Source organism: Myripristis murdjan, chromosome 9, assembly GCF_902150065.1.
Source record: "Myripristis murdjan chromosome 9, fMyrMur1.1, whole genome shotgun sequence".
In the NCBI taxonomy this organism is placed as follows: Eukaryota; Metazoa; Chordata; class Actinopteri; order Holocentriformes; family Holocentridae; genus Myripristis; species Myripristis murdjan.
Window position 1 is genome coordinate 19,288,139 of NC_043988.1, and position 13,347 is coordinate 19,301,485.

The 13,347-nt window shown below is 40.0% G+C and overlaps 1 protein-coding gene across 4 annotated transcripts in view; it reads left to right on the forward strand.

The window, feature by feature from the left end:
- vps13a (vacuolar protein sorting 13 homolog A) overlaps positions 1–13,347 on the forward strand; it is a 45,422-nt gene that overhangs the window by 29,975 nt on the left and 2,100 nt on the right. For 3 of the 4 annotated variants that reach the window (XM_030060941.1, XM_030060943.1, XM_030060942.1), the window contains 20 exons: positions 606–741; positions 955–1,012; positions 1,240–1,411; positions 1,778–1,931; positions 2,488–2,634; positions 2,891–2,972; positions 3,188–3,257; positions 3,598–3,712; positions 4,018–4,131; positions 4,746–4,891; positions 5,025–5,106; positions 5,575–5,688; positions 5,848–5,923; positions 6,342–6,505; positions 6,888–6,933; positions 7,297–7,420; positions 7,950–8,064; positions 12,128–12,213; positions 12,785–12,908; positions 13,121–13,195. In XM_030060941.1, coding sequence (XP_029916801.1) covers positions 606–741; positions 955–1,012; positions 1,240–1,411; positions 1,778–1,931; positions 2,488–2,634; positions 2,891–2,972; positions 3,188–3,257; positions 3,598–3,712; positions 4,018–4,131; positions 4,746–4,891; positions 5,025–5,106; positions 5,575–5,688; positions 5,848–5,923; positions 6,342–6,505; positions 6,888–6,933; positions 7,297–7,420; positions 7,950–8,064; positions 12,128–12,213; positions 12,785–12,908; positions 13,121–13,195 — 2,200 coding nt within the window. Of the gene's footprint in view, positions 1–605; positions 742–954; positions 1,013–1,239; positions 1,412–1,777; positions 1,932–2,487; positions 2,635–2,890; positions 2,973–3,187; positions 3,258–3,597; positions 3,713–4,017; positions 4,132–4,745; positions 4,892–5,024; positions 5,107–5,574; positions 5,689–5,847; positions 5,924–6,341; positions 6,506–6,887; positions 6,934–7,296; positions 7,421–7,949; positions 8,065–11,094; positions 11,801–12,127; positions 12,214–12,784; positions 12,909–13,120; positions 13,196–13,347 lie in introns of those variants that run through there. The other variant, XM_030060944.1, reaches the window with a different exon arrangement.

Consider the following 13,347-nt stretch of genomic DNA (forward strand, 5'->3'; position numbering starts at 1 on the left):
AACCCATTCATTCCTTCGATCTTTTGTTTCATTCAAGTCTTTACTTTTAGAAGTGATAGTTTTGGCTGCTGCTGATTGGATGGGATTCTGCCAGCGGAATCACACCTCTGCTTCCTGCAGTAGTTCTGTCGAATGGGCCGACCTGTTCTCGTTTCTTCATCCCCATCCATGCATTATTATGGCATCCTCACTTCCACTCTTCCTTTATTTCATTTTCTTGTGTTTGCCTCCTCTTAGAAAGTGAATGAGAATCTCCATATCATAAGCAACATGCATATTTAACTGTTTCTCTCTGATTAAAGGAGAGGTATTGGGGACTTTTGGGTGTTCAGCCATTGGACTGTCATCTACTGTCATGATGAACATATGATTCTCTGTGTTTATGGAAACTACCTGTGTATTCTGTGGAATGTCAAATGAGCTCTCATGGTTTTAGATTCTCGGTGGCTGGGCTGTGTTGTCCTCTTTTTCATTGTTACTCCTCCTTTTATGCTTTTCTCTCATCTCAAATCTTAAGAAAACCTTCTCTTGGGTTTTAGTGGTCACTGCGTGTGGTTATTACCACTTTATGTATCTGACTGCGGGTGTGATTTGTGTGCATGCAGCTCTCAGAAGGAGACGGAGGAGAAGGATGAGCTGGAGCCAGGTAAAGCCGTGTACTACACTTGGACTAAGCCCACTGGGTCCCGAGAGCTGTGCTGGAAGTGCAGCGGCTACAGTGGCACGCTGAGGAGTGAGGAGGTACGGTGTCTGAGACAGAATAACAAATTCAGCATTCAGGGTTATTTACTAAGTGTTTGTGGCTGCGTTAATGTGCAGTCTTGTGTGTTTAAAGTGCAGAGTCTTATGTATTAACCTCTGCTCTTGAGCATTTTGTGTGGCATCCTTATCTATATATTTCTTTGTATAAGATGCAAAAACTTTGGTTTGGTTATCTTTGGTTGCATCTTTTAGGATCTGCGCCAGGACATGAATAATGAGGGAAAGCTATTCCTGATCTCCTTCTATGAAGGTAAAGTACAAAAATATCTTCCTAGCAACAATTTGCTTAATGTTCTTGATTTTCCTTGCTTATTTTTTAGCGTTTTATTAGATTTCTTTTGTTCTATGTTAACTATGTTAAGGAGGAACTATGTTAAGAAACAGTTAAATATGTTTAACGTTGTGTTTTCTCTGAACCCACTGGGCAAGGAAGTCACTTACTGTGCCTGATGGTTTGGTTTTAATGTTAATCTGAAGGTCTCCAGCGCGTGGTGCTGTTCACGGAGGAGCAACGCATCTACAAGATTATTTGTGAGAGTGAGAAGGCACAGCTGGCTGAACAGGAAATCATCCTGTCCCTGTGGGATGTGGGTGTGTCTCTGGTCAACAACAGCAGCGGTCAGGAAGTCTCTTTCATTGGGATCACAAGGTAGATAAGCATGAGCACACACGTAAGTCAGTGCTAGTTATACATACTCCTCTTTCAGTCTATTTCTGTTTGTGATATATGTGTGTCACCACTAGTTGGCTGTCTCATACGTCTGTGAAGAACTGTCGCCCCAGTGTGATGGCTCCAGGTTTGGGCCAATCTGTGTTCAGGCCTGAGAGAGGGCAATTTTGATACACATCAAAGTTCCAGTGGAATCCATTGTTTTCAATTTCATGGCACACACTGCCAGTGTTTTGATGTGCCACACCACCTTGCAAACCTGCAGCAATCATGCTTTTTGCATAATGCACAGCCATTCCTCATTAGGGAATTTATACAAAGTCCATTGCTCCCATCTCTGTGCAGTTCTGATGTGGTGTGGGAGTCCAAGCCAAAGAAGAAGTCTCGGTGGAAGCCTCTGAGCCATAAAGACGCTGACATCCTGGAGAACAGCTTCAGAGAGTACATCGAGTCTGGGCCCATAGACAACGGCATTCTGGACCTGGAGAACAGCTTCCAGGTTAGACACCAATTACATCAGGTTACTTGATTTGATTTCACAGCTCCCATTTGCAGCTGTTTTGTTTAATTCAGTTTTCATTTGGTAATAAGTGTTTGATTAGCATGTTATCAAGCTTTACTATATGCAGCATGAAGCCCTACCTGTGTTTCAGCTATTCCCATTCAGACATGGTTGATGACAGCAGAAACACTGCTGCCCTAAAAAAAATTAATTTAAACAAGGGTATCCCAAGTTCACAAATAAGTATAGGGCTAATGTTTAGAATTCTTGACACCTGTCACATTGAAGTACTTATGTTTTTAAGTGTACATCCTAATCATATAAAATAAATTACTTTTAAAAAAATAACTACTAATGTAAAAGCAGCAAAATTGCTCTACCTCGAACTGTCAAATCGAAGTTCAAAATGCCCCCAATTAAAAATAAAAAGTCTTTCAAGTCTTTCAGTGTATTTGCAATTTTATCAAAATTAATGACTAGGCTTTTATTCGACATGGGACTTGATTTACATTTGAAATCAGGCATTTATTTTCTTTATTTTGTGTGCTCTCAGGTGTCCTTTACACCCAATGGCACAGATATGCGGATCCTGCAGCCGTATGATTCTCCTGTCAGGAGAAACTTCCTGCCTGCGGTGAAGGTGGAGTACAGCGTCTCTCCACGACAGAGTGCCTACCGAGTCCAAATCAACCGCATACAGGTGAGAAAAGAATAGAGGAGTTTGATACAGAGAGGACTACTTTCCTGCAAGAAATGAAAACAGTTCACAGTGTTTCCTTCCTGTTAACCCTAACAGTAGCCTTGATTACTCTGTTACAAGGTGCAGTGTTTTCTTTGTCAGAACATTTCCTTGAATGTAATGTTGAATCCTTTTAGGGAAATGAGATAAGACACAAATTCTTAAAATATTTTCTTTTCAGCCTGATAGCATAATTGTACGTCTGTCTCCCCCACAGATCCAGAATCAGCTGCCAGGGGCCATCTTCCCCTACGTCTTTTATCCTGTAAAACTGCCCAAGTCCGTCACCATGGACTCAGGTCAGCATGTCTGCCTCTTATAAGCTGTTTATATTAGCATGATGCTATATTACATTTTATTTGTATAGTTCTTGGTACTCAAACACACTTTACAGTAAAAAAAAAGAGAAAATCACATGAAATAAACAATATTATGACAAAATAATATAGATAAATTAAAACAAGGGGGTAATTTACCTCACTCTGTAATACATATATATGTTTTTTTATTGCAGAACCCAAACCCCTAACAGACATCAGTATCGTGACCAGAGCAGCGGGACACTCTGATATCTCTCGCATCAAGTATGTTTTTCCCAAACATTGCTTCTCTCTCACTTCCTTGTTTTCCTTCTTTTTTTGTCACTGTCTCTCTCGTTCTCTCTCTCCCTTCGCACCCCTGTTATTTGTCATAATTTACTACTAATATACCTCTATCATATGCTGCTTTGCTCTATGATCATGATCTTATTATGACCTCCATATCAGGGCAAAAGCAAAGTGAGTCTGATTTTCAGGCGTTCATCACTGTAGCAACTGGAAAAAAGTAGAAAAAAACAAAAGAATGAAGTATCTGCCATGGGCATAAATGTTCCCTCAGTTTGGCTCCTAAATGAGTAGCTATTGTTATGTGTTTCAACATCAGGTACTTCAAGGTGTTGATTCAGGAGATGGATCTGAAGTTAGACCTGGGCTTCCTCTATGCCATCCTGGACCTTTTCACCCCAGAGAACGCCAGCACCATGAGCTCAGAACAGGAGGTCAGTCCCACACACACACACACACACACACGCACACACACAGTTATTCTCCCTGCGTTATGGTAAGGTTGCTTATGAGGCTCAGAAACCTGCTACAAAAAAGGTTTTCAAGAACACCGCACATAACATCTTTGAATTTTTTTTCTCTGACTTTTCATATTTTGCTGTTGGCACAATAGCAGTTAATACATGCTTTTTCACTATTTTAAGGGTCATTGAGGTCCATCCTTAATTCGGTGTGTCTGCACCTGTACATTCGTATGCATCGACATGTGTGTATCTGTGTGCTTGTGTTATTCTGCCAGGTGGAGCTGTTCGAGAAGGACATAGAGTATTTGATGACAGAGCTAAATCATGTCTCTGCTGCCGACACTTCTCCTATCAGCCTCTACGAGTATTTCCACATTTCTCCCATCAAGGTATGCACTGTATGTTTGTGTCTGCAGGGTTGTCGCCCTCTTTGTTTTTTGAAACTTTCCATCTTTTCATCTTCCTTGTTTTTATTTTACAAGAGCCGATATGATTCTGTGGCTTCATCACATCTCCCAGAAGTAAATGTTTAAATAGATGCAAATGTTTATAGCAGTGTTTACTTCATATGCATATGACTTTAGTTAATGCTCCCCTGGAATAATAATTAAAGTAATAATATTTTGAAACTAGTAATGAGTAATAAGTTATTTTTTATTTAATTTAGGACAACATTTTCTTACCAAATGCCATACCAGCCCCTACACTGATTTTCAAATCTGAATGCAACTCACATCCCAGTGCAACATGTCATGCTAAATATCATTATTTCTGTGCTGCTAGTTCTTAAAAAAAATTGCAATTACAAAATTAGGAGACAGAAACAAGCATGAAGTCTCTGTAATGCACTATTCACCTGAACAGGAGCTCATAAAATGCCATCAGTATCATTCTCTAACACCATTGCTACTAATAAGTTTTGGCACAACACTCACATAGTATAGTACCTGTGTGTATTAAACAGTAGAAGTAGCAGTATTTAGTCGTGTTACTATGTTTCCAGCTGCACCTGAGTTTCTCTCTGAGCACGGGAGGGGAGGATGGCCTGAAGGCGAAGAGAGATACAGAGCTCATTCCTGTCCAGTCCCTTAACCTGCTGCTCAAAAGTATTGGAGCCACACTCACTGACGTTCAGGATGTTGTCTTCAAGTACGCATGAGCACAAATACATTTACACAAATTAACTCGCACCCCAGGGGGTACATGGTTCTTTTTGTGTATTATTTGATGTTGCATATATTCAAATGTAACTATTTGCTGCTGATTCTGTTTTTTGTTTCAGGTTGGCTTTCTTTGAGTTGACTTTCCAGTTTTGTACCACCCAGCAGCTACAGTGGGAGGTCATCAGACATTACTCCAAGCAGGTAACACATACAGGCATACTGCACAACACAACTGATGGTCCCAAGCCCATTGATAAAGCAAGAAATTCCACTAATTAACCCTTCACACCTGTGAAGTGAAAACCATTTCAGGTGACTACCTCTTGAAGCTCATCGAGAGAATGCCAAGAGTGTGCAAAGCAGTAATCAGAGCAAAGGGTGGCTATTTTGAAGAACCTAAATATAAAACATGTTTTCAGTTATTTCACCTTTTTTTGTTAAGTACATAACTCCACGTGTTCATTCATAGTTTTGATGCCTTCAGTGAGAATCTACAATGTAAATAGTCATGAAAATAAAGAAAACGCATTGAATGAGAAGGTGTGTCCAAACTTTTGGCCTATACTGTACACTATAACAAACAATAACCCACAAACTGCAGCAGTGCATCATAGATCTGCAGTATTCGCTACAGGTCAGTTGACCAGTGTTGATGTGTGTGTGTCGTAGGCTATTAAACAGATGTATGTGTTGGTGCTGGGTCTGGACGTGCTGGGAAACCCCTTTGGGCTGATCAGAGGACTGTCTGAGGGAGTGGAGGCCTTCTTCTACGAGCCGTATCAGGTACAAAGACAGTGCAAGTGCTGACTGATTTAAAGTGAATTTATTGTGCTGTTGTCCCTTTATTTCAGCATTAGGTTTATTTACTTATAGTGATGTGAGTCTAGACATACAGAAACTTTATGTGTCCTTGACATGTGACTGTTGTCCGGGGTTTCATAGGGAGCCATTCAGGGACCAGAGGAGTTTGTTGAAGGAATGGCTCTTGGGGTGAAGGCTTTAGTCGGAGGAGCTGTAGGTAAGCACATTTGCTTTGTCAGTATTCAAAATTGTTCTATAATAGTTCTTTACTTAATGAACCATATGTTAATGTGTTGGCATTTACATAAACACTGATAAGTTGTAATATTTAGAATAAACAAGTATTCAACATTAAGCTGAACCATGTAAATATCATATGTTGGTACAATGACTGGATTAGGGTCTTATCCCAAATGAATTAGGAGGAGTCTGAATAAAATTTCCTGGGATACATTGATATTATCCTGGAAACAGCAGCATGAAAACACTTCCTCTCACATATTGTTGAGTATTGGCTGGTGGAACTGAAGTTACATACACAAAAAATATTGTGCATGTAAAAGCACTTTCTCCAATGTGTCATTTTCTATAATTTGTAAGATTCATAAAGATGTGTGTGTGTTGGTGTCTGCCAGGGGGCATAGCAGGTGCGGCCTCCAGGATCACAGGCGCCATGGCAAAGGGCGTCGCTGCCATAACGATGGACGAGGAGTACCAGCAGAGGAGACGAGAAGCCATGAACAAACAACCCAGCAGCCTGAGAGAGGGACTGACCAGGGGTGGAAAGGGACTGGTGTCTGTAAGTGGGACCAGATGAGACCAACACAGAACAATAGAAGAATAAGTTTGTTCCTGTCGTAGAGGAATAAACAGATGAAAAACCAAGAGAGGGCAAGGGAGAGTCATCTGTGCACTTCTTATACTAATCTGCAAATCCTGCCACGCTGTCAGTAACACACATTTGGCATGTTTTAAGCACAACAGTGTATTGACCTGTATGAAAATATTCAACGTGTAGGCATGTAGAGTGTAGTGCTGGTGGTGAATCACACTCTAAGATATACATGTGTAGCAGGAATGAATAAAAAGCTGTCCGCTGACCTAACAGAAGGCTCTGTCTGCTACTGGGTATGAGCTCGTTGCTGCTACATGGTAACTTGTCTGTCTTCTTTTCCCCTCAGGGATTTGTCAGTGGGATCACAGGAATCGTTACCAAGCCCATAAAAGGTATGTTGAGTCTTTGCCTTAAAGAATTATGCCTTCCAGGGTTTTCTGCTCCCACTGTATCCGTTCTCTGTTTCTGTTCGGCATTTGGAAAGATACAACGGTTGGAAGTTTTCACAGAGATAAATGGAAGGGGGCTGGGTATGTGAGGAGGCACTGGAACCAGGGTGGTAACTTTCTTTTAATGAATGTCTTAAATAAGTACTGGTTGCACATTAATGATGAATGTCTTTCATTACAGGGTGACTACATTATTCATTTTCTCAGCTGAATAACTGCAGTTAGAGCATGCATACTCCAGAGGGAAGAGACTAACTAGGCCTAGACCCATCTTAAGATAACGAGTGATGTGTGTTTATTTCACAGGTGCCCAGAAAGAAGGTGCAGCGGGCTTCTTCAAGGGTGTGGGGAAGGGTTTGGTTGGTGCAGTTGCCAGACCCACAGGGGGCATCATTGACATGGCCAGCAGTACCTTCCAAGGGATCAAGAGGTAAGTGTATGTGTGTGTGCGAGAGTGTTCCCGTGTCTATATAAATATTGTGTGTTGGCAAGCACATGTGCAATCAGTCACCGAGCTCTGGAACATTTTAGTTTTTTGTGATACAATTTGCAGGTATTAAAACACATACATTCATTTTGGGTGTGGGATGGGCTCACTTGGGAGATAACTAATATAAACCTATAAAAGCTTACATAAATGACTGACATTCATTTTGACATACTGCACAAGAAAGCATTCAAGTTCAACAGATCATATCGTTTCTGTAGTTAGTAACACTCGTTACGTAAAATACATAAGAAAATGTAAATGCATTTACAATGAAGAGTCATTTTGTTGCCTGGGAAAAAGCTCAGTTGCCTTGTGGTGGTGTGTTTGAGCAGATATGGTACATGCACATCAGGTGGTTTGTGTATATATGTCTTGCTTTGTGCGTGTGTGTGTGTGTGTGTGTGTGTGAATATATACATACTGTATGTGTGTGCAGTAAACAGTTTGCGTGATCTTGTCCCGTTATCAGGGCAGCAGAGACTTCACAGGATGTTGAATCTCTGCGTCCTCCTCGCTTCATCCATGAGGACGGCGTCATACGGCCGTATAAGGAGAGGGAGGGCATCGGCAGTCAGATGCTCCAGGTAAGGCAAAAATCCTGCCAGAGTTGCATCACTAGTCTGGCTTCTGCTTGTCAGACCGGGGCAAATTTGTCTACAAATATTCAGTCGTTCAGTCGACTAAAATGACCCCATTTCTCAGCCTGCACAATCAGTTGCATCCCTCATTCAGTTTCAGCAAATCATTTGAACCCATCTTTAAATTTGCCCAGGGCTGCTGCTGTAGTCTACATTGTGTGTGTGTGTGTGTGTGTGTGTGTGTGTGTGTGTGTGTGATGTATTCACATGAGTGTGTCTACAGAGAGACTGTTTTTGTTTTAACAGTAAATTTAATTTTTTGTCCTCATATCCTCACCCCCATTCACCAAATGCATCACTACATCATTCAGTCTGTTTAATGTTCATTATCTCTAAGCCTAAGCTGTTTTTTTTTTTTTCATCTTTTTCACTTTTATCAAGGTGTCTGCAGGTCCTTAAAAATATTCAGATGTTTTAAATTCAGTTTACTAACTGTAAGGCTTTACAAGTCATTAAATAGCTTTCAGTTTTAAATTATCAGGTCTTAATTTCAACATAAATATTTTATCTGATTTTATTTACTCATGTGTTTTTGTTTGTCACAATGACTCAAGTTCTGCTGCGCCATAGTAAGACCTTCTGATGTTATAAAACTCTCAGCTTAGTGAACCTAATACTGCCTTTTATACTTAACCTGCTGCACTTACCTGCTGCGAAAATGCCAACTCACTTTATACTTGTCTGTATACTGTATACCTGTCATACTCACTTGCAGAGAGGAACCCTTGAAATTCCTTGGACTTACCTGCTGCCCCAAGGTCAGGGGACAGAAGTCCTGGTTAGACTTATTACAGTCACACCTTGATGTCTAACCTAAACAAAACTGTTGATAACACTTAATATAACAAATCACTGTTCATAGAATATAGTCTGTTTTTTAACAGACCATATTCCTACTTAAAATATACCTCTGGGGCGCCCCATTCGCTCATTTAAATAAGAAAATTATGATTTATCAAAAAATCACTTATGTTCTAAGGTGAGGTCACCTAAAAATACACCTTTTGTAATTGTGTGGATGTTTTCACCGTTCCTTGGTGAAAATGTTAACTTGCTACCTCTCATAGTGCCTTGTGATGTAATAATGTGATCTCTGATTTTATTATCCGGATTAACTAATAATCCTATTATTTTAATGCAGGCAATAGTAAGGCTGTAATAGACTGTGATAATAGCAGAGATTTGGCCAAGCCTATTGTTGACGAGCACATTGACCTGAATGTGACTGAGTGCATGTGTGTCAGTAGAGAGCTGCTCCTACATGTAGATGTTACTGTAGCTTAGAGTCGCAGAAGTTTTGTTTTGTCATTGTGCTGTTGTTCATTGTTTTTAATTGACTTGTGTGACATGGTGAGTCTTAAGTTGTGGGATGAGTTGTATTTGTTTGCTGCTGATGTCCTGTTTAGTGGAGGCAGGTGAAGTTTCCCCACACTGATCTCATGTCAGAGTTGTAGTTTTTCACTAACAGCTAAAGATGCTCCGTGTAGGATTTTAAGTGAAATTTTGTGGAAATATTACTTTATCAATCAGCTGTACATTTCACTTTTTTACAAGATGTTTTATTCAGTATTTTGTATCAGAAATGTTTTGCCATCTTTGGCGTGTTCATTCTTCACTGAAGTTAAAGCCCCAGTATATACTGATGAGAAGATCCTTCACAGGGTACCTTTAAGGTCCCTTAATGGGACCCTGTCAACAGTGATGGTAGGGTGGTTTGTTAAGGTTGCTTGAGAAAACCTTAATATAAACTTAACATGAGCCCTCATGTGATTCTCAGTCACAAAATGAAAAGATCTTAAGCAGTGTCAAGCGCTTTTTTTTTTCTTCAAAGATCTAACCAAAAAGCTGTTCCTTTACTAACTGAGGGAAAGCAAACTTTAACATCTCAAACCAAATGCTGCTTGTTTTAATCACATCTCTCTTCCTCTGGATGTCTCTTTGAGAGAGCTAGAAGTAACTGTGTGTGGTTTTATCAGGAAGAGCAGCTGAAACAATGTCACCCTAAAGTATTGTAGACACCTAATTTTACACTTGATCTACACTGAGGCATGGACACCATTGTAGCAGCAAGGAAAATTAGCTTCACACACGTAGTGGAGATATTTGATTTACAGAATACTCAGGGTGGGAAACTCAGCCTGCATGACAGGGAAGCAGATGGAAGCAGAGGCATACTCTTCAAGAGACAAATAACAATTAAATAAACATCAAAATCCTTTAATAGTGTTGAGATGAGCACAGCTGAAGGCCAAATCACCTCTCCATTTTAGCTAATGTTAGTAGGCCACTGCCTCATGATGTTTATTTTATATTTATCTCCTTACCAGCTAGGTCAAAGTGTGTTACAAATGTTACGTCAACAGTGTGTGTAGTAGTGTATAGATGTTTCCCTCGATCCACTTGAGCTGTATCCTTTGATTTGTCCCTTTGTGGTTAATTTGGTCTCCAGCATTTTTTCAGTCTCTCAGTGATACTGAAGAATAATTATGGTGTTTATTTAATTTTTTTCCCCCCAAAGAGTGCTCTGAAAAAACTGCTCAGCAAATAAGACACATGAGATTCCCACCTTTGTGGGGAGCCTCATTCCAGTGCCAGACATTTTACAGCTTAATAAAGCAAATGAATGAATGGGTCCTAAGGGTTTGTAATACTGTGCCAAAATTCAAAATTGCACATAATATCTATTGTACTAATTGTTTGGAAATGTCACGTAAAACCTGAATAATGATCATTCAGCAGGCAACAGCAGATTTTAAGAGCTGCTACCAAAGTGTTTGACCTGAGGAGAGAAAAGAAGCATCACATTTCATCAGATTTGATTGGAATTAACAAATATTCTGGCAGTGATGAATTTTCTGGCATTTTTGACAGGAAGAGAGCCACTGGAGTCGGTTGGTGTAGGAAAACGGGTAGAAACAGGCTTTCTTCCTCTCTGCTCTGACCTCGGCTCTGTCTTCTCTCTTGTCATGTCCACAGAGGAGAGTGGCCTTCACTGAATGGAGTAGAGCTGGCACAGAGGCTGAGGATGATGATGATGATGATGATGATGAAGGCAGCTAGAAGTGAATTGCTAAGTGCCAGCATTAGTTTAGTGCTTATGCTTTGTCTGTCAGTAGTCTAAGCTGGTGTGTGTGTACTCTGCCTGGTGTGTGTCGGTTGTTTTTTAGTTTTCTCTTGGGAGATTTGAACAAACCAAAGAAAGGCCTTTTGAGAAATTAATTTCTGTCTGCGCCAGAAATGTGTGTTTATGTATATTTATAGTTTTGGCAGTTTATAAACTTGAAATGTGTTTTGTGTTAGATTTGACATTTATGTGTATTTGTGGAAAAAAAATCATGTCATTCATTCATTATTTAACTCCAAAACATGTTTTTTTCTCTCATCATCCTCATACACTCCATAGAACAGATATTTTTCTGTGTTGTTTGTAAGAATTCCATGAGTTGGCAGATGTCAAAAAGCCAAGCTGTATAAAATGTCATAGAAGTGGGCATGGAAAATGGAAAATGGAAACCTGCTCTGCATTTGCAGATGCATTAGATGGTATTGTCTGTAGGATCCACTCTTGGCTTTTCTGACCTCTTCCTCTCTCATCAATGTCTTTTTTCATCACTCTGTCAGTCTTTCACTGCCATCAGTCACTGCCCTTTTGTCTTCAATAAAAGTTTCCCATTAGAAAGTCCAACATTGCATTGTCTTGATTCATCCCAGCTCTCACTGGTCACCTCAGCTACATACATGATCACTTCTCCTCATGGTTTTTAGTAGAGTGTGTTGTTGCACAGGTATGTATCCATTGTTTTTGCAGAAGATCATGGGGGATCTAACCTCTTGCTCACTTCTGCAGTAGTTAGAGCACGAGTTGTAGTTGCCATTTTATTTTTGAAGCTGAACTTCTTGCACATTTTCATTGTCAAGTAGAGCACAGACCCGTAGCCTTTCAGCATTTCAGTTTGATGTGCACTGCGTCATGTTGAGGAGCTTAATTGGTTCTCTTTCTCTCTTTCAGAAAATTGAGAATGGACGTTTTGCCAAGTATAGATACTTTGCTCATGCCAAGGTCAACGAATCTGACTTCCTTATGATCACCAAGAGGTGAGTGTGTTTGGTGTGTGAGTGCTCTTGTAAGTGCATAGTGTTGTGGTTTAATAGCTCCTGTGTATCCTGTGTAAGGTACAGACAAATAGATTCAAAGTGTTGAGATAACAACATGTTTAAATAATCACTCTTTTGCTCTGGACCCCCTGGAGGCCCCTCAGGGAGCCCTAGTGGTTTCTGGATCCTTTTTGAAAACCGCTGCTGTAGAATGGTTCTCTCTGGGGAATATCTATGGGGAAAAATGGGGAATATTTTCATTGACTAGAAGTTAGTCCACTGAGAGACAGTAAAACTATTCAGTTCATAGTTTTCACACTCTTCACTGTTAATCTGCCAATCTACAGTATAGACAGTTATGGAGTAACTCAGCCTTATCAGATGAGGATCCCTTATGCCAGTTTGTTTTTATGTGTTTTTTCATGTTAATTTTTGTTTTTATTTATTTTGTCCCCACAACCTGCTTCACATCTGTAGTTATACACACTCACAGCACACCAGAGCACTGTGGGGTCAGGTGCCGTAGGTGTAACATGTCTGTCTTGTGCGTCACTTGTTTTCTGTTTTCCAGGGGCATCTTTTTTGTGACCAAAGGCACATTTGGCCAGTTGACCTGCGAGTGGCAGTACCTGTTCGATGAGTTCACCAAGGATCCAATGATTGTAGAGGACCGGCGGCTTCGCATCGAGGCTAAGGTACAAGAAAACCAAACACAGCCAACAATCATTTGTATCTAATTTGTATCTATATGCTCTAAATTATAAGCCATCATTTCTCCCCCTCTGGAGATCCACATTTTTCATATTATTTCTATCAGCAAATGCATATACTGTAAATAGTGCCTGATGAGACTTGGGAAGGAACTGGTTTGGGCAGAAGTATCCCATTTTTTTGTTATATTTTGTAGGAGAGAGTCAAGTCTGTCTTCCATGCCAAAGAGTTTGGAAAAATCATCAACTTCAAAACTCCGGAGATAGCCAAGGTAAGAAGAGTCTTTGCAGTATCAAACACCTCATGTATTTTTTTTTTTTTTTTTTTTTACAAATATCTTCAGTATTTCATTTTTAAACATAATTAATCAATACAGATATTTGTATATTATCAATAGCTTACAGGATGTAGTCACATTCATCC